This window comes from Prionailurus viverrinus, chromosome F1, assembly GCF_022837055.1.
Source record: "Prionailurus viverrinus isolate Anna chromosome F1, UM_Priviv_1.0, whole genome shotgun sequence".
NCBI lineage: Eukaryota > Metazoa > Chordata > Mammalia > Carnivora > Felidae > Prionailurus > Prionailurus viverrinus.
Genome location: NC_062577.1, coordinates 66288869 through 66306646, shown reverse-complemented (window position 1 = coordinate 66306646; position 17778 = coordinate 66288869). Strand labels below are relative to the sequence as shown.

The 17778-nt window shown below is 61.0% G+C and overlaps 1 protein-coding gene across 8 annotated transcripts in view; it reads right to left on the bottom strand.

Moving 5' to 3' along the window:
- KCNN3 (potassium calcium-activated channel subfamily N member 3) overlaps window positions 1–17778 on the bottom strand; it is a 124496-nt gene that overhangs the window by 57124 nt on the left and 49594 nt on the right. Inside the window, exon 1 of one of the 8 annotated variants that reach the window (XM_047840454.1) lies at window positions 17148–17183. The exons of 6 other annotated variants lie outside the window; for them this stretch is intronic. Coding sequence is in view for 1 of the 2 variants with exons in the window: in XM_047840453.1 (XP_047696409.1) it covers window positions 12277–12300 (24 nt within the window). In the remaining variant the exon portion in view is untranslated. Of the gene's footprint in view, window positions 1–12276; window positions 12345–17147; window positions 17184–17778 lie in introns of those variants that run through there. One more of the 8 variants, XM_047840453.1, reaches the window with a different exon arrangement.

Genomic DNA, 17778 nt, shown 5'->3' with positions numbered 1-17778 from the left:
GGCCATTCCCAGCTGCAGACTGAGAGCCTCTGCCAGATGGGGCTCCAGTGCAGGGACCCACAGGCTGCAGGGTGGCCAGTGTGTCCCAGGAGATCCCACTGCTGTCCCCCATGAGGACACCCTTACGCCCACTGCCATCTGACCCCCGGAGCCCCAGGACGGCCTCGCTGCTCCCAGACTTAGGAGGGACCCCACCCTGCCACGTTCTCCCTCAACTTCCTCCACGGCCCTTACAAACTGCAGATCTTGGGGTGCATGGGGGGGCTCGGTCAGTTAAGCATCTGACTCCTGATCTCGGCTGAGGTCATGATCTCACGGTCTGTGGGATCGAGCCCCACGTCGAACGCTGTGCTGACAGCATGGAGCCTGCTTGGGACCCTCTCTCTCCCTCTCTGCCCTTGCCCTGCTCGCACGCTCTCTCTCAAAATAAATACATAAACTTAAATAAAGTAACAAATTGCAGATCTCAGTATGTACCCATCATGTTTGCTCGGTCCTTGTGGGTCTCTCCCCCTGGGATGCTAGAACTGCTGGGACAGTTTGCTAAGGACACCCCTGCCCGGGGCCATCCAGACCAAGCAGATCTGGAGCTCTGAGTGTGAGGCCCCGGCATTGGGTGTTTTCGTCGAGCTCCCCAGCCGACCGAAGTGTCACCGGGCCGGGGGTCCGGCGATCACAGCGGGAAGTCCCGAGGGACAGGGGCTCTGTCCTCCGTGTTCCCTGTGACGCCTCTGTGCCCAGTGCAGCTCCTCACATAGACCAGGTGTTTGATGACTGCTTTCTGTGGGGGCTGGCGTGGCTGAGCTCTCCCCTCGGGCTGGGTCTCCTCCTCTGAGGGCTGAGGGGCAGGTCAGATGGTCCCCCGTCTGGCTTGGCCCTCCCACCTCTCTCTCCTCCAGAGCCTGGGTAGACGGTCACTGGGACGAAGGGTGTGCAGGGAGGGGACCGTGTCTCCAGCACCTGGGTGGGTGGTCACTGGGATGTCGGTGACTGAAGGGTGTGTGTGTGGCGGGGGGGGACAGACCATGTCGAATGGAAAAGCAGGCAGACTGCCAATGTCCCTCGCTGACCACCCGGAGCGGAAGTCCCCATGAGAAACTCACTCCTAAGCCTGAGACCAATGAAATACCTAATGATTCATCCGACGCCATGGGAAGGACACCCACCAATGCCCAGGGGTGGTCCAATCTGGAACAAAGTGTCCCAGGTGAACTTCAAGCCCAGAAAGTTCTGGAGCCAATCTGGAACCAGGATCTCAAGCAGCATGGGCCAGAGGGGTGAGGACCCTCCTCCCCTGAGCCCCAGCCACGCACCCTGGTTCTGGGGCAGCCTCTGTGCCCCGAGGATGCGGACGTGGGGGCCCTCGAGGTCTGCTCTGGGCAGCCATGGGGCAGAGGCCTCGGAGGCCCGTCCAGGCTGACCGTGAGCGCCCTCCTACGGTCGCCCCAAACACCGGCCACGTTGTCCCAGATGCTGAGAGCTCCTGTCCCCGAGGTAAGGGTGACCTGGGACCAGTGAGCAGCGCCCTGACTCGAGTCCGCTCCACACGTGACCCTCTGCCACCCGAGCAGCGGATCTAGAGCCCGGAGGACACGCAGCCAGCCGTTCCTGCCACCCCGACACCTTCAGTACAACCCCGACAACACAGAGCAGTTAGTGAGAGCCGACCACAGACGTGCAGCGGGTCCCCTGAGCTGGTGACCGCGGCCGAGCGCGGGCCACTCGCGGAGCCTCCAGCGGGCCCGAACCATCTCCCGTGAAGCCCGTTTGCTAACGAGATGTGGACGCTGTCCTGTAATGTTTTGGACACCGTACTGCGAGTGACAAACAGAGCGGCCGCGTGGGGAGAGGCGGTTGCCAGTGCGTCGTCTGCTGACCCTTGTGGCCTCGTGGCTGAGCGCCACGGCCTCTGGCCACGCATCACGAGGGGGGCCGTCTCACACACTCCCAGCCCAAGAAACGACCCACACTCAAAACTCCCAGTATGATTTCTACCGAATGCACGGGACCTTCACGGCACGGTGAAGTCAGACCAGTGCACGCGTGACCTCGGGCACAGCAGGCACATGCTCAGAGAGCGACGGCAAACGCTTCAGAGAAGGTGACGCCAGGCGGCGGCGCGGTCACGACCCGGCCGGTGGCAACCATTTCACAACACAGATGTGAAACGTGTGTGATTTTATTTGTCAATCATTCCTCAACACAAAGAGCCAGGCAGGCGAGGACACAGCGGGCACCTAAATATGGGTCCGACATACGCCCAGGAACCGGCTTGTGACCTCAGACAGCCCCAGCACAGAGAGGCAGGATGGGGAGCATCTGCGGAAGCTTCTGGAGCGAGGCAGGCCTGGCAGAGCCTGGAAGGCCCGTGTCAGGCAAACCCGGGATGGTCACATTCCTCCCGTCCCCCTTGTATCAACCCTCCCCCCCCCCCCCCCCCCAGCCTGCATCCTCACACAGGGCTCTGCCTCTCCTCCCAGAGGGAGGTGGCTGTTTCCCAGCCCGGAGGGAATCCCAGCTGGGCCGCAGCCTTGCTGTGGCCTCGGGACATTAGACGCAGCAGCCGAGGGAGAAAGGGCGCAGCGGGGCACCGCCTGCAGGGAAGCCCGTCCAGACTGCTGAACCGTGCCTCACTCAGCCAGCTGGACGGCAGGGTCCTGCAGCTCGCCCGCCTGCCCAACACTTGCCTCCTCCTGCCACGGCCCAGAAGGCACCGCCGCACCCCTCCCGCCCTGCATGCCGGCCTGGCCTGTCAAGCATCTGGGCGCCTCTCCAGGGAGGGGACCCTGACCAGGGCACGCCCGCTTCCTGCACCTCTACCCCATCCCGCGGACGCGGCAGGTCGCGTATCCGACAGTAACTCAGAACCTTCAGGAAGCTGCTGTGTACGTGGTGCAGGACTCCGCCTGCTAAGTGCTTCCCACGTGCGAGCCTGAGTCAAAGAACAAGGGCAAATCGGAACTTACCGGGTGTGCAGGGGAGAAAAAGTGCAGGCAGCTTGGGGACAGTGACTCTTGCCGGCAAATTTGGGGGGTAAACCGATTAGCGGGCAACGAGCAAAGAGGTCAGTGTGAGCGTTCTTGCACTGAATGGCCAGTTAGACGTAGAAAACACCCAATCTATGTTGTTTATGGGGGCGCCTGGGGGGCTCAGTCGGTTAAGCATCTGACTTCGGCTCGGGTCACGATCTCACAGTTCGTGAGTTCGAGCCCCTTGTCGAGCTCTGTGCTGACAGCTGGGAGCCTGGAGCCTGTTTTGGATTCTGTGTCTCCTGCTCTGCCCCTCCCCCGCGCTCGCTCGCTCTCTCTCTCTCTCTCAAAAAATAAACATTAAAAAAAAATTCTTTTCATAAAAAAAAGAAAACACCCAATCTCCATTGTTTACGATTCTCCAGAAACACTCGCATTTTAGCTGTGGCTCTCGGTGCAGCACAGACAGCTGTGTCTGCGAAGCCGGCGGGATCCTCCCGGACGCAGCCCTGCCTCAGCGAGACCATCACCACGCTTCCCTCTGAGAGCCGCTCCCAGAGTCACCAGGCCGCTCACTGGCTCCGGCAGCCCGACTCTGCAGGGCCGTCCGGTCACCCCAGGACCCCAGTCCCTGCGGCGCCCGAACCCACAGGTGCTTCTGGCCGCGGGGCCCGGACGGGCGGTCTGGACAAACAGCCGATCCCAGAGGCTCCGGAGTCTCCCCGACACAGCAGGACCCCGCCAGCCAGGCCCGGGAGCCCCTGCCCTTCCCCCCAAGGCACACAGGGGACCAGCCTGTTGTGTTTGGAGGTGATTCACCGGATTCACCAGCTCCCCCATTCTACTCCGAAAGGCTGAGCAACACAGCCTTTGCTGTGCTTTGTGCATAAGGCAGTTGCTTTGTGTGAGCAACACCTTTCATCAAAATGCTCTCAGCTATTGGGGGAGATCCTGCTTAGACGTTTCCTTACTAACCTGGCAAACTTTGATTCTCGTGCAAGTATGAACTTTTTATTTTTATTTATTTATTTTTTAATATTTTCATGTTTATTTATGAGAGAGAGAGAGAGAGAGAGAGAGAGAGACAGAGCATGAGCGAGGGAGGGGCAGAGACGGGGGAGACACAGAATCGGAAGCAGGCTCCAGGCTCCGAGCCATCAGCACAGAGCCCGACGCGGGGCTCGAACTCACAGACCGCGAGATCGTGACCTGAGCTGAAGTCGGATGTTTAACTGACTGAGCCACCCAGGCGCCCCTCAATTTTTTTTAATTAAAGGAGAGAAAGCACAAAAGGCTTTTTGTGTTCTCTGCTGTTCTCTCTCTAGGAGAAAAACTCCATGGAGATTTTCACATTTAAAAAAATATGTGCAGAATAAAAGCAAAAGAAAGAAACTAAAAATTTTCTTAAAATCTAGTAATAATAATATATTACGTAAATACATACATATATATATTTTAATCCTAGAGCATATATTATGTACGTATACCAGCACTATGGGGGTTTCCATGGAAACAACATCACAAGTCCTGTAATACCTAATTAGGTTTCCCCAAGGACAAGAACTGATTGCCAGGGGTGAAATGCACGTCCGGGTTTGCAGGGATGGTTAACATAAACCTCCCGTCAGTAAACGTGCCGCGGGCCTGCCGAAGAAAGGGACGAGGGAAGCAAAGGCATACCAAATGTACCTCTGAGAGAGGCCAGCTCGTTCGGGGACGGCCAGAAAAGTCTGCCCCCACTGCCACCAAGACTCAGTGGCTGGGGGACGCGCTAGCCGGCTCTGTGTCGAAGAAGGAATCCTCCCCATCTGACACCGTCGTGACCGACTGAGTCAAGGGATGCCAGGCCACGTGTGAAGTCCCACGGTGGCTCTCCAGCCCTGCCGGGCCAGGGTCGCCCCTGGTGCCGCTCCATGGGGCACAGTCCACCCCTGGTCTCCTGCCAGGAGCATGAGAGCCCACGGGGACTCCTGAGCCTGAAGTTTGCTTGGGACGGTCCGAGACCGGTGGTGACCATGAATCCTTCCTGTCCCCAGTTCTCAGAGAATGAAAGCCAGTCCCAGCATTTGAGGGCACAAGTAATCTTCACTCACACGACGAGAACATCTTCATCCCCGACACGACACCACTGGGGATGAGCATTTAGTCACTGACTATCCATGCACGTCCTCTTCCCTCTCTGGTCCTCGGATCCCTCGTCTGTGACACGGACGGGTGGGTCCATTTGTGATTTTCCATTTTCTCCCAGACGCGGAGCCGTTTCTTCCAATGAGATTTTTCATATGAGTCCAATATGGGGAAGAGATAAACTCAGAGCTGTTTAGGGTAGCGGTAGGGGAGGGGGTTGAGGCATCCACGAGAGTCCTCCGGCTGCGGCATGAGTTGGGGAGGGCGGCGAGGGGCGTTCGAGGGGCTCAGGGCCGGGGCTGGTGCCCGTGTCGAGGCCACCCCGGGCCCGAAAGCTAGGGGTCTGTCCACAGTCCTGTCTGGGGCATGTATCTACGGCAGCAGCGGCTGTGTTTTCTGGATTGTCCCCAGGTTAGGCCAACAGGACCCTGCCACTCCACTGTCTCAGCCGGTCTGTCCTACCTCCGCCCACCTTCTACGGCAGCCCCAGGCCTCCAGACTTGCTCTGAAGGGGTTTCTGCAGGCAACAGCCGTGAGAAGGGGTCCAGGGGCCAATGTTTGGCAAGGTCTCCTGGATATGCACCGTGCCCGTTTGCATACGAAAGTTTCTGAGACTCTCTAAAGAAACCTGCTCCGCTTTGGGCGGTGGTTTCCCACCTATGTGACCGTGACTCTGGTTTGGGGGGAGTGGTGCTCAAGATGGACTCGGAAAGGCGGGGTGCAGGTGCTGAGGGGCGCCCCCAGACACCCACACTCGCGTGGCCCGGGACGGCGCGGCCGCGAGCTCGCCGGGGCCTCCGTCCGCCCTCCCGTCAGCCAGGCACCACTCTGGCCGCTCCACGGACACCAGCTTCTCCAACCCCCGGGACAACCCCGTGGGACGGGCCCCAATATTATCGAATTGAAGATGAGGAACCTGAGGCCTGAGTCAGCGACACGCCCAAGGTCCCACAGCCGGAAAGTGGTGGGGCTTCTAAGCCGTCTGGCTCCAGGGTCCAGGTGGATGAGCTTTCCACCTGCTGCCGTAACAAATCAGCACGAACTTCATGACTTAAAACACATTCTGCTCTTCTGGTTCTGGAGGCCGGAAGCCTGAAATCGGCCTCGCTGGACGGAAGCCACGGCCGCGGGCAGGGCTGGCTTCTGCTGGGCTCCGCACCCCCGGGCGATGTCCCCCACCCCTCGCTTCCTCTCCCGTCACCGGTTCTCCTCCTTTTTTTTTTTTTTAAACGTTTATTTATTTTTGAGACAGAGAGAGACAGAGCATGAACGGGGGAGGGTCAGAGAGAGGGAGACACAGAATCGGAAACAGGCTCCAGGCTCCGAGCCATCAGCCCAGAGCCTGACGCGGGGCTCGAACTCACGGACCGCGAGATCGTGACCTGGCTGAAGTCGGCCGCTTAACCGACCGAGCCACCCAGGTGCCCCTCCTCCTTTTATGAGGACACGTGTGATTACGTTCAGGGTCCCCCCGGAAAATGCGGCATTTATCTCCCTGCCTCGAGATCCCGAGTTTGGCCCCATCTGCAAAGTCCTTCTGCCACACAAGGTGACATTCGCCGACCCCGGGGACCAGGCCCCCGATATTCTGGGGGGCCGTATTCAGCCCGTCACACCATGCTTTCAGCCACTGTGCTACACCAGCCTAATTTCCTAAACCATTCTGGGAGGATGTTGCCGTTAACCCTATTCTCGAGATCAGAAGGCCAAGTCTCTGAGAAGTCAGTGAGCCGGCAGGGGTCACCCAGACGGCAAAGGCCGCAGCCACAACACAAGCGGGGCCTGCGTCTGCCGCTGGGGGGGCTCGGGGCGCACAGGCCCCTGGGGGCTCCAAGCAGGTGCTGTTTTTGTTGCCCCCGGGAACCTGACGAGGGCTCTCGATCCGCCGAACCCACGAGATGCGCGGCCACTCCACCGTTTGCGGATCCTTTCCGGGGCTCGCGGGCACCGGGTCGAGAACCCTCGCTCTCGAAAGCAAGATCTCGGAGAGGTATTTGCGCCCCATGTTCACTGTAGTTTACTCCCAGCGGCCAAAGATGGAAGGGGTGGCCCCAGGGCCTGTGTCAGCGGACAAGCGGACGAGGAAGACGGGCTGCGTACGCCAGAAGATCACTCAGCTGTATGAGGAGGGCGCCGACTCTGACCCGTGCCACAGCACGCGTGGGCCCGAGGACACTGTGCTAAGCAAGACACGCCTGCCACAGAAAGACAAACCCCACCATGCCACTTACGTGAGGCCCCTAGAGTCATGCAGCTCGTAGAGACGGAAAGTAGGTGGCAGTCCCGGGGGTGGGAGGAGGGGGACGGAGTTTCAGTTTTGCAGGAAGAAGGTTCTGGAGACGGACGGCGGTGCCAGTTGTACAACACGTGAAAACGTATCTAGCAGCCCTGAAATGTGCGCTTAGGACGGGAAATTCTGTGTTGCGCGTTTACCACAGTGTTTTAAAAAGGAACGCCTGCTTAATCCGAGCGTCCACGCGGGGAGCGGTCACGTCTGTCCCTCCTGTGGCGGGTGGGAGGAGGGGGCTCCACGGCCCTGCGCCTGTCGCTGCTGACCGCTGGCCCCTCTAGAAGCCCTGCAACCTGGAGATCGAACAGCCAGCTCAAGTGTCGTCAGAGACAAGCACAGTGAAAGCACCGAGGACAGGCAGGAGGAGGCGGCAGGACGAGAGTCCAGCTGCTCACGTGGCAGAGAATGGTTCACAGGAACCTCTGAAGGGAGCGCGGGCGCCGATGCGGATTTTGCCAAGAACCTGAAGGCCCTCTGACCTGGTAGCGACCACGCCACGCACGGCCCTCCCAAGGCCACGCACACGGCTCAGGGCAGTGCTGTCCCTGCCGCCAAGTGAGTGGGGTTATGAGACACCTGAGGATTTTTTTAAACTTCTCTGCTGTTTGCAGGAATCCAGAAGGAAGAGCCAGACCCGCTCCGAGACTCACATCCCCTCGGGCACCGGGCCAGCCTCTCGGATAGCAGCCCACCTGCCAGCCTGGCTGAGAACATCCTGTCCGGGGAAGCATCCTTCCACGGGGCCAGGGGGCAGCACGGGAAACAGTGTGATGCAAGAAAATCTGTGCCAGCGCGGCAGGTGGAGGGGAAGGACCAGTGGGGGTTGGGGGGGGTACCGGGGGTCAGCCCCGAATGGGGCGGAGGCGCAGGGGCATGACGGTAAGTGCCGTCTGCGCTGTGTTATGAATAGGTGTCCTCATTACAGGGATCTGGAAGGGGAACAAAGGGCCGCGACATGGCTGACGGGTGTCCCTCTGAGGCCCAGCTCGTCCCCTCCCTGCGCCCCTGCCCTGCTTCTGCAGCCACGCCACATCCTCTCCCCTTACCAGGGAGTTGTGTTAAGTGGCCTTTCATCCAGCGACAGAAGGAGGTGGGCTCTCAGTGGAGCCCAGTCTATAAATACAGGGTAACAATAGGAACCAGAATGTTCCACAGGAAACCGGCATGCCTCGCCCTCCCCACACAGAGCACGGAAGATTTTCACAGGGCTTTCTGTGCGCGTCCTTCCCAATTACAGTCCCAGAAAGGCAATGGCAAGCTGGTGAGTTTATTCAGGTGATATCCGTGAGACACAGTTCTCTTTAAAAGGAAAGGAAATCTGCATGTTTTGTTATACCCATCCTTCATTCCGTTTTAACTGGTCCCTGAGAGGCTTTAACTACAGCAAGAGGGATTTTGGTTACAGAGATGGCCAAACCTTGCACAGGAAAGGGAGCCCGGGGTGGGGAGGGAAGGGGGGGGGGGGTTGAAGAAATCCGCCCCCCAGGGAAGTATTTTCTAAGTAGAATCCAGACCCAGCCATCTGGGAAAGGAAGTCCTCCCCGGTCTGTTTTGATGGAGTCGCCTTCTCTTGCCTGTGCTCCAGGGAGAAGTTTGACGTTTCTCTATCCCTGAAGGGGTCTCTGCGCACACATGAGCACTCGCATGTGCGCGCGCACACACACACACACACACACACACACACACACACCGGATCAAGGGCAGCTCCTCGGCCCCGCACCAAGAGCAGGAAGCCCCCGACCCCAGACCATCCCACGAGGGAGCAAGCACCCCGAAGCCAGTCTGCCCATTCCAAACGGAGACGGACGGTTCCATCCAGAAGAAAGGGCTGTTTAAAAGCTGTAATAAATCATGTGCCCCGTGAGGTGTCAGACATGCAAACCAGCGAACGCAAAGTCAGAATTGCAAGAGAAGTCGGGTTTTCAGCCACCAGCAGCCGCCCGGTTCCTTCTGGCCTCAGCACAGGCCCAGGGCGGCGCCAAGCAGTGCGTCCCCGTGGCCGGGGTCCCGCCTGTCTGCTGCTTACAGAGGGGATCCACCTGGATCCCCATCCCTGCCCCTGCAGCAGAGGGGAAGGGAGAGGGCCGTGGGGGCTGGGGCGGGAAAGGCACCTGAGGGTGTGAGGCTTACAGGCTGGGACTGGCAGAGCCCCTGTGAAAGGCAGAAACCACGTGACTGGGTCAGCAGTCACCAGCGTAGACCCCGACTTTTCAATTACTCGTTAATAATACTTAAAGCAAAGGAAGAATGCACCAAATCAGTACTCAGTCCTGTAACTTATTCAAGAGGCTGGGAACTACCCCCGAGGGTTAAAGGGCGGGGGCTGAGCCACAATCCGGAGGAACGGCGGCCAGCGCCAGACCCCAGCTCCGCCCGGGGGGCCCCACGAGGTTTCAGTGCCCCCGCCCCCGCCCCCCGGGCACGGAGGGGACACAGTGCCAGGAGCTGCAGACGCGGAGCTCGGTGCTGCTCAGGGCCTTCCGCTGTGCAGGTGACCACAGGTGGCCCGCTCATGGCCTGGCGACCGGGGCCAGCCCTCTTCCTCCGCAGCCACCCCCGCCCCCTGCCGGTCCCGTCCCTCCCCGCTCCCTCCACTGTGCCACACTGGCCGCCTCTCGGGCTGGCGAGCTTTCCTCCGGACACGCGGGGTCTGCGCGTGCTGCCCCCTCAGCTGAGAACGCCCTTCCCTTCACGCCGCGCCAGGTCGGTGGCTCTCTGTCCCCGCCAGCCAGGGCCACCCGGCTGCTCGTGGCACGTGCGCGCTTGCAGTCTCCTGGTTATCTGTGCGGCTACGAGACGGAGGCCAGGAGGCCGTCAGCTGCTCGCGGGCGGGGCCCACAGCCGAACCTGCCTCCGGGGTCCCCCCACCCCCCCACCCCACCCCCGCCTGCCCCCGAGCCTGCCCGCGACGCCAGGTGCTTAGTGAAGAAGTTGATGGGCGAGAAAGCGCCTTCGGGGGCTGCCCGGCGGGAAGGACACTCCGTCCTGTGGAACCGGGCCCGGTCGCGTGGGACCCCACAGCCGGCCCTGCTCCCTTGTGGCCCCGCGAGGACTCTGGGAAGACACCTGAGCTCCTGTGGAAGGCACACCGGCGTCACTTAGTCACGTCGGCTCTGCGAGTGCCAGGCCCGGGGCCTGTCGTGTGTCACCAGCCCCCTCTGGGGACACAGCCGCGGCCGGGTCCCCGCAGCCCACAGCTCTGCAAGGAGCCCTTACGGCAGCGGCTGAGGTGGACACCACCTGGGGTCACTCGTGGAACATTCTCTGAGACGCCGCCTGTGGACTCTGGGAGAAGGACATGCCAACGTGTCCGGGGGACGGGGCACCACATCCCTGGGGCCTCGGGGCCTGTGCAGCTCTCGGCTGAACAAACGCGAAAGCCCCTGAACAGTCACCTTTGAAACCCGGGAGCCCCGTCCCCTCCCTGACCGGCGTCTGCCAGAAGAGGCGGCCGCCCCAGGCAGGCTGACCCCCTGGCCCCGAGAGGGCATCCTGGGTACACGCACGGGGATGTGTGAGAAAGGGGACACGGCAGAACCACCTCCGTGGTGACGGTGGTGGGGCCCCGTCTACTGACCACACTGGAAAGAGGCCGGGCCCTCCCAGCTGACATCTGCAAGGAAGTCGTATGTAATTTACTCGGTTGCCAAACATTCGGCGACACACGTCTTCTCTGAGACACTGGATAAGGCACTGGGGGGGTAGGTGTGCGGCTCAGGGAGGCCGGAGCCTCGAGGGACAGTCACCCAGACACAAGCATCGCACCCAAGAGGCACAGGGGCTGTGTTTGCGGGAGGCCCGGGCTCTGCAAGGGGGAGGTCAGGCTGGAGAGTGAGCCAGGCGAGGAGGGGCGGTGGGAGCAAAGGTGCAGGGCCGGGGCGCAGCAGGGCCGGGGACGTGGGGGGGGCCGGCACTGCGTTCAGGGAGGGAAGGGCACGGCCGGACGTGACTGTGGAGCAGGGCAGGGCCAGGCCGCGGCCGCCTCGCTGGGAGATGCTGGTCCAAGGACAGTGAGGCGCTGCTGAGGTCAGACGTGTGTGTCTGTCGGATTCCTTGTGGCGACGCAGGGGGGCTGGGGGCGGGAGGGAGGCCAGGAGGCAGGGGTGCCAGCAACGGGGAGACGGGCGGACATCGTGAACGCCCCCGTCAAAAAGTATTTTATCTTAGAAGATGCTCACTCAGCAATGACAGCTCATGTACGCTTGAGTGCCCCCAGGACGCTTTCCCTGGCCTCCACACGGCCCCCGCCTCCACCCACCCCCCACCCCCGGCCTCCACCACCCCCCACCTCCACACTCCCCTGCCTCCACCCCACCCCCCGCCTCCACCCCCCCTCCTGTCTCTGCATCCCCCCCACGCCTCCAACCCTGCCCCCGCCTCCACCCCCCCCACCCCCCCACCTCCACACCCCCTCCAGCCTCCACCCCCAGGCCTCCACCGGTATCTGATCCTCCCCCCTGCCGGCCTCCACTGCTCTTTGTGGTTGGTCGGTCTGCAACGCATTACGTGAGGAGCGTCCTCCCCGCCCCCTGTCTGCGATCAGCCTAGGGCAGCACCCGCCTTGCACGCTGCTCTAAATTCCACCTGCCAGGCCTGGTGCCCGCCATGCCACTGACACCCAACCACACACACGTGTGCTTTTGTGCACACATAGATGTGCAGGTGTAATTTTTAATTGCGTCAACAATTTAGGTGCAGCCACTGCCTGGCTACAATTCATCTGTCCACAAAGCCTCAGCGAACTGAGTGCAAATTTGCAGTTTGGGAGACGAGTCACGACTCGAGACCTGCTGTGTCCATAAAGCCGTGGGTTCAGAGGTGTGTGAGGCGGGGGCCCCGGGGGAGGAACGTGCCCCCCCCCCCCACCCCAGGGATGCTGCACAGACTCACGCAGGTGTGCGAGCTGCTTGTCATCCAGGGCGGGACAGGACGTGGCGTCCGGAGGCACGGACCCAGCTTGTCTGATCGTATGGTTTGCTTTTGTGATGAATGGACGGGTTTTTCAAATGAAGCTGGTGGGATCGAAACAGCCATTAAACCAGGAAATGAAAAGGGCGTTTGGGAGCCGGGACTCAGGCGTGAGCCGGCCGTGCGTGCGGAAGCAGGGGCTGTTCTGCCTGCCTCGTGATGCACCCCGGACAAACTGTGACCTTAAAAAGCTGGTCTTTGGGGCGCCTGGGTGGCGCAGTCGGTTAAGAGTCCGACTTCAGCCAGGTCATGATCTCGCGGTCCATGAGTTCGAGCCCCGCCTCAGGCTCTGGGCTGATGGCTCGGAGCCTGGAGCCTGCTTCCGATTCTGTGTCTCCCTCTCTCTCTGCTCCTCCCCCGTTCATGCTCTGTCTCTCTCTGTCTCAAAAATAAATAAATGTTAAAAAAAAAATTAAAAAAAAAAAAGCTGGTCTTCGACAGAGCCCGCTGGCTGCCAACGCAGCCAGTCCCACGAGAAAAGGGAGGAAGGCCGCCCGGGTTCTCACCTCATCTCTCCCAAGAGCAGGAGGCAGACGCATCCTCACTTGGGGTCTTTCAGTGCCCGCATTCATGGCACCATATCACCGTGCCCGCTTCGGGCAGGGCTGTGCTGACTCCTGGAGACGAGCAAAGACGGTGGGACAGACAGAGTGGGGTTCAAATCCTCGTCCACACACCAGCTGTGCGGTCTGGGAGAGCTAATTAACCCATCTGAGACTCAGTGTCCCGAGGAGGCAATATCGCAGTCCGCGGGGAAAGGAGGGATATTGATAGAAATAGACATCATGTCACCGAAACCACCAGCCCAAAGAGGTCTTCCTGGACACCCCACCCTCCCTGGGGCCCCATCAGCCTCCATCGCCGCCCCACTTTGTTCTCTGTCCTCGTCTCCACTGACAGGCGCCCACCCGATCCTTGTGGTTGCATACCTTCCCCACCAGACAGAAGCTGGAGGGCAGGGGTCGTACCCGTCACGTTCACTGTCGTGTCCCCAGTGCCTGGGAACGAGCGAGCACCCTTCCGAGTTCTAGTACCTGAACTTGGACAGGGAAGACAGTGCCAGGCACACAGTGGGAGCCCAAGGGCCGGTGGTCAGTCCGACCCGGACACCTGGGCGGCCCAGCGCGTGGAGCCGGCAGCCAGCTCTGGCCAGGGTCGAGTCCATAACTCGCTGTGTGGACTTGGGTGAGTCTCCTTCCCCTTGGGGCCTCAGTTTCCTCATCTGTTCAAGGAGGAGGGCGGTCTGAAGATGACCGTTGGGGACCCTCCAGCATTCCCTGGCCCCACATGGGCTCTGGACAGGACAGGACCCTGGGAACAGCCGGCCCCGGCACATGTGTGACCCTCAGTTCTGCAACCCCCATGCAGGAGAAACCAGAGGCCTGGGTATGGCTGCTGGGAAGAGGTGGGTGTGGGAGGAGCCAGCAGCCGCCGGAAGCCCCCCCCCCCACTCCCTCAGCCTCACGGCCCAGCATCAGGCCTGGAGGGTCACCAAGACTTACCAGGAGAGGGAAGCTCACCTCTTAGCCTTAGACCTGGCTTGAAAACCCAGGAAGGGAGTGGGGAGGCGAGGAGGGGAGGAGGGCAGGAAACAGGTGGGCTTGAGCTAGCTGGTGGGGTCCTCACGGCAGCCTGGCGGTATCATTACCCCCCATTCACAGCCCAGGGGGCATGGGTAACACCCAGAAGCGGCCAGTGACAAAGCAGGAAACACAGCCGAGCCTTCACCTGGACGCTCCCCACGCGGAGCACCACGGTGGGCATTCACCCCCAGCCTAGCACTCAGGACTGTTCATCAGGGTTCACTCCAAGCATAAATCAAGGCTGCCTCTGGAGGAGGCGTCGTCCTCTCTGAGGGAGTGACAGGTTGAGAAGCGCTGACGTGCCCAAGGGCTCCAGGGGGGCGGGGGAGGGGTTGCGGGGAGGGAGCGCCTGCCTGTGCACCTGTGGCTCCATCCTCACCACTGGTGAGCAGCTCGGACCCCACACGAGGAGAAGAGCTGGGCTCCACGAGGCACCATTCTTGCCAAGGCCACGCAGGCGGGCGGCGCGTTATACGACCCTCACACGCACTGTGCTCCTCTCATGTTAATATAATGTTTGGCACACAGAAAACACACTGCACGTAATGATTTTTACTGTCACAAGACCGCGAACGCCATCCAACGGAGATGAACAGAGCACATGCCCTCCGGTCTCAGTCAGCACTGTCACCAGACGGCCAGGGTCACTCTCTGTGACGGGGCCAAAGCTCAGGATCACTGCTACTCGCTGGCTGAATGCCCAGCGGTCCCCCGCATTTGCCTGTCCCGGTCAGGGCCCGGGGCAGACGGCCCCGTCCTGGTCAGAGCCTCCAGGCCCACAACCTGAAGCTGCCAGGGGTCCCGTCCCCTCCCCTGCACGGGATCACGGAGGAATTCAGCTGAACATGCCCCAAAGACTGGCAGGTGGGTAGGGCTTAGCTCCCAGGATAGCCAGGAGAGCACCCCCTGGGGACAGGTGCCCTGGGGACAGGGAGGCAGCGGCTGGCTGCAAGCTGGCCCTGACCTGCACCAGGCAGAGCGCAGGACCCTAGGAGGTCACCGAGATCCCTTCTGCAGCTGGACTTAAAGTGGCTTTGAGTGCTGGGGTATCTGGGGCTCTGCACCCCAGGTCAGGAGATAGCTGCCCTGCCCTTCACTCTCTGGACAGTCCTGGGCATGTCCCTTGACCTCTTGGCCCCCCCGGCTGCCCCAGGGCCTCAACACCGGTCTAGTCGTGTGTCTCACGTGTGGGAGACAGTTTTGCAGAAGCGTAGAGTCCTGAACAAACATAAGGGACTCTGACTTCACTATTTCGTCACTGTGCTGTTTCGGATGGTGTCGCTGGCCGTGTTCATATGGAACAGATCACATAAGCAGCTCACTCTGAAATAAAAGGACGGCCTTGTCCCTCGCTGTGCCCCAGCCGGCGGATCGCCCACAGCCTGGAACCACGAGTGACCACCCACCCCTGCCAGAGGAGAAGCCGTACGTCCCTTCCTTGACCATCCAAACTGTCGAATCCCTGCTGGGGCAGGGCCCAGGGCTCCCGCTGGACACCGTGGCGGCCTCCGTCAGTCTCAGAGCGCTGCGGCCCCACGGCAGGACACACACGAGGAAGCCAGAGCTGGCTCGGGGTTCTCCTGAGCCAAACTCTCACCGAGGAGATGGTGCTACGGGCCTGGGTTTGCGGTAGGGTCCCGGTGGGCAGCTCCAGAGCTGGCCTGGTGACACCCGGCCAGAATGCAGGACCCGCAGGGAGAGCAAACAGCACGCAGCCCTTTGCAGACCCCGCTGGCGCCTCCTCCCTGGGCACCAGTGGTGCCAGCCGGCCTGAGGAGGGGTCTTCCCGGGCGCCCAGTGAGCAGGATTCCTTCCCTAGAATCCAGGCTTCCCCAAGAGACACCTGCTAGGAGGAAACACATAAAAACTCTACACCGAGCTGGCCAGGGGTCTCCAGCCTCCAGCCTCCTCTGTTTGAGACTCTGGGGCAGACCAGGGGGAGAGAGAGGGGGAAGACCCCCCACACCCAGGGGCGGCCCTCCAGTTTTAGGTGGGGAGCCCCACTTCTTCTCTCACTGTCCCTGACTAAAGAAAACGGTTCGTCTCGGAGAACGGGAGAAGGCCCTTTGTGTTCTGAGACGACGTGTCAGCACACGGTGACCACTTGTGGTCCCAAGATGCCCCTGGAACCGCTCTTTAGTCCCTTCCACCCACGATCACTAGGGGCAACCTCCCTGCAGCTTCTGCAGAACCCACTCACCGGGGGGACGGAGATCAGAGAGCGAGCCAGGCCAAGAGGACAGAGGCCACATGCTCCCGCCCCCTGAAAGGAGAGCTGACCGAGAAAGTTCTCTCACCAGACACCTACTTCTTCTCTTTTCCACGGAGGAAAAAAACCTCTCTCTGACTGACCTCTCTCGCGCTTCAAATGATTGCCACTTTCGGGACTTATTTTTATTTTTTATTTTTTCTATGTATATATTTTTTAACGTTGATTTGTTTTTGAGACAGAGAGAGAGCATGAACGGGGAGGGGCAGAGAGAGGGAGACACAGAATCCGAAACAGGCTCCAGGCTCTGAGCGGTCAGCACAGAGCCCGACGCGGGGCTCGGACTCACGGACCGCGAGATCATGACCTGAGCCGAAGTCCGACGCTTAACCGACCGAGCCACCCAGGCGCCCCTCGGGACTTATTTTTAAGTGCACTTGCCTTCGAGAGGGGAGCAAACCCCGGGAGGGGTCAGCCCCCCCAAACGGCCCAGGTTGGGGGGGGGGAGCTCCTGAGAAGGGCCCGAGGGCGGCGCCCCCTGAGGGTGTGCGCACTGAGTGCCCGGCCTTCGGGGCCCTATGTCAGCTGGGGGAGGGGTACTCAGTGGGGAGGCAGACGGGGGCAGTGGGGAGGGGGGGGAGGGTAAGGAGTGGGGGCAGGTGGCTGCCCTGAGTCACACCCTGGCACAGACGCTGAGCCGAGTGCCCACTGAGCACCACTTCCTGGACCGGTCACGACCCTTCATGATGGCGCTGAAACGACCGTGCCTCTACAGAGGAGGACACGGAGGCAGAGAGGCTGAAGCCAGGAGCCCCTGGCTCTAGAGACCCTCTGGGCCGCCTCCGGGCCGCACTGTCACCCAGACCGGCAGCACCTGCCCTGCCACGTCCGGCTCGATCTCCGCTCAGGACTTTGCATAAATGCAGGGAAGGGGCGGGCAGGAGCCGGTCTGCGTCTAGTGACCACAGGGCTGGCCGTCCGGTTCAGGGAAGTGGCTTTACCTAGAAGTCACCGAAGGTGAGGCTCTCCTTCCCCTGACCTGAGCTCTTCTCCCCGTGCAGGCTCCCCGGGACCGGCCGGGAAGAAGGGACCCCACCTGTGTGGCGCAGGGCTTCCTGCAAACACGACACGAGTCACATGACGGCTGCAGCTGAAGTCAGGCTGCGCCCACACAGGCGGCTCCAACTGCTTCCGATAGGAAAACCCTCCGGGCAGTGGGTCAGGATCCACACCTGTCATTTCGGTAACGACCTGGTATCATTACCAGCTCACCTCACGGCCCTTATGAGCACTCTCATCACCCGGGTGATTGTCTTCAGAAGCAGAAAACCTCCAAGCCTGTCGGGCAGACGGGAGCTTCCTTCTCTGAACACATGTTTTACGCTTGGACCCCAAGGGGTGTTGAGTCCTGTTTTCAAGCGTGTTTGACCAAATGGGGACGGGAAGTGACGGGGGGGGGGGGGGGGGGGGGGGGGGTAACGCGGCCCAAGCACAGCTGTTCGCACAGCTGGCGGGTCTGTGAGCCGAGTGGGTGGAGGGGACCCAAGGGCTCCTTTGCAAAGCGACCCTCCCATCGACGAGTGGGCCGCCTCCTCTCCCACGAACTCACGGCACAAACTTCCCATGTGTGCA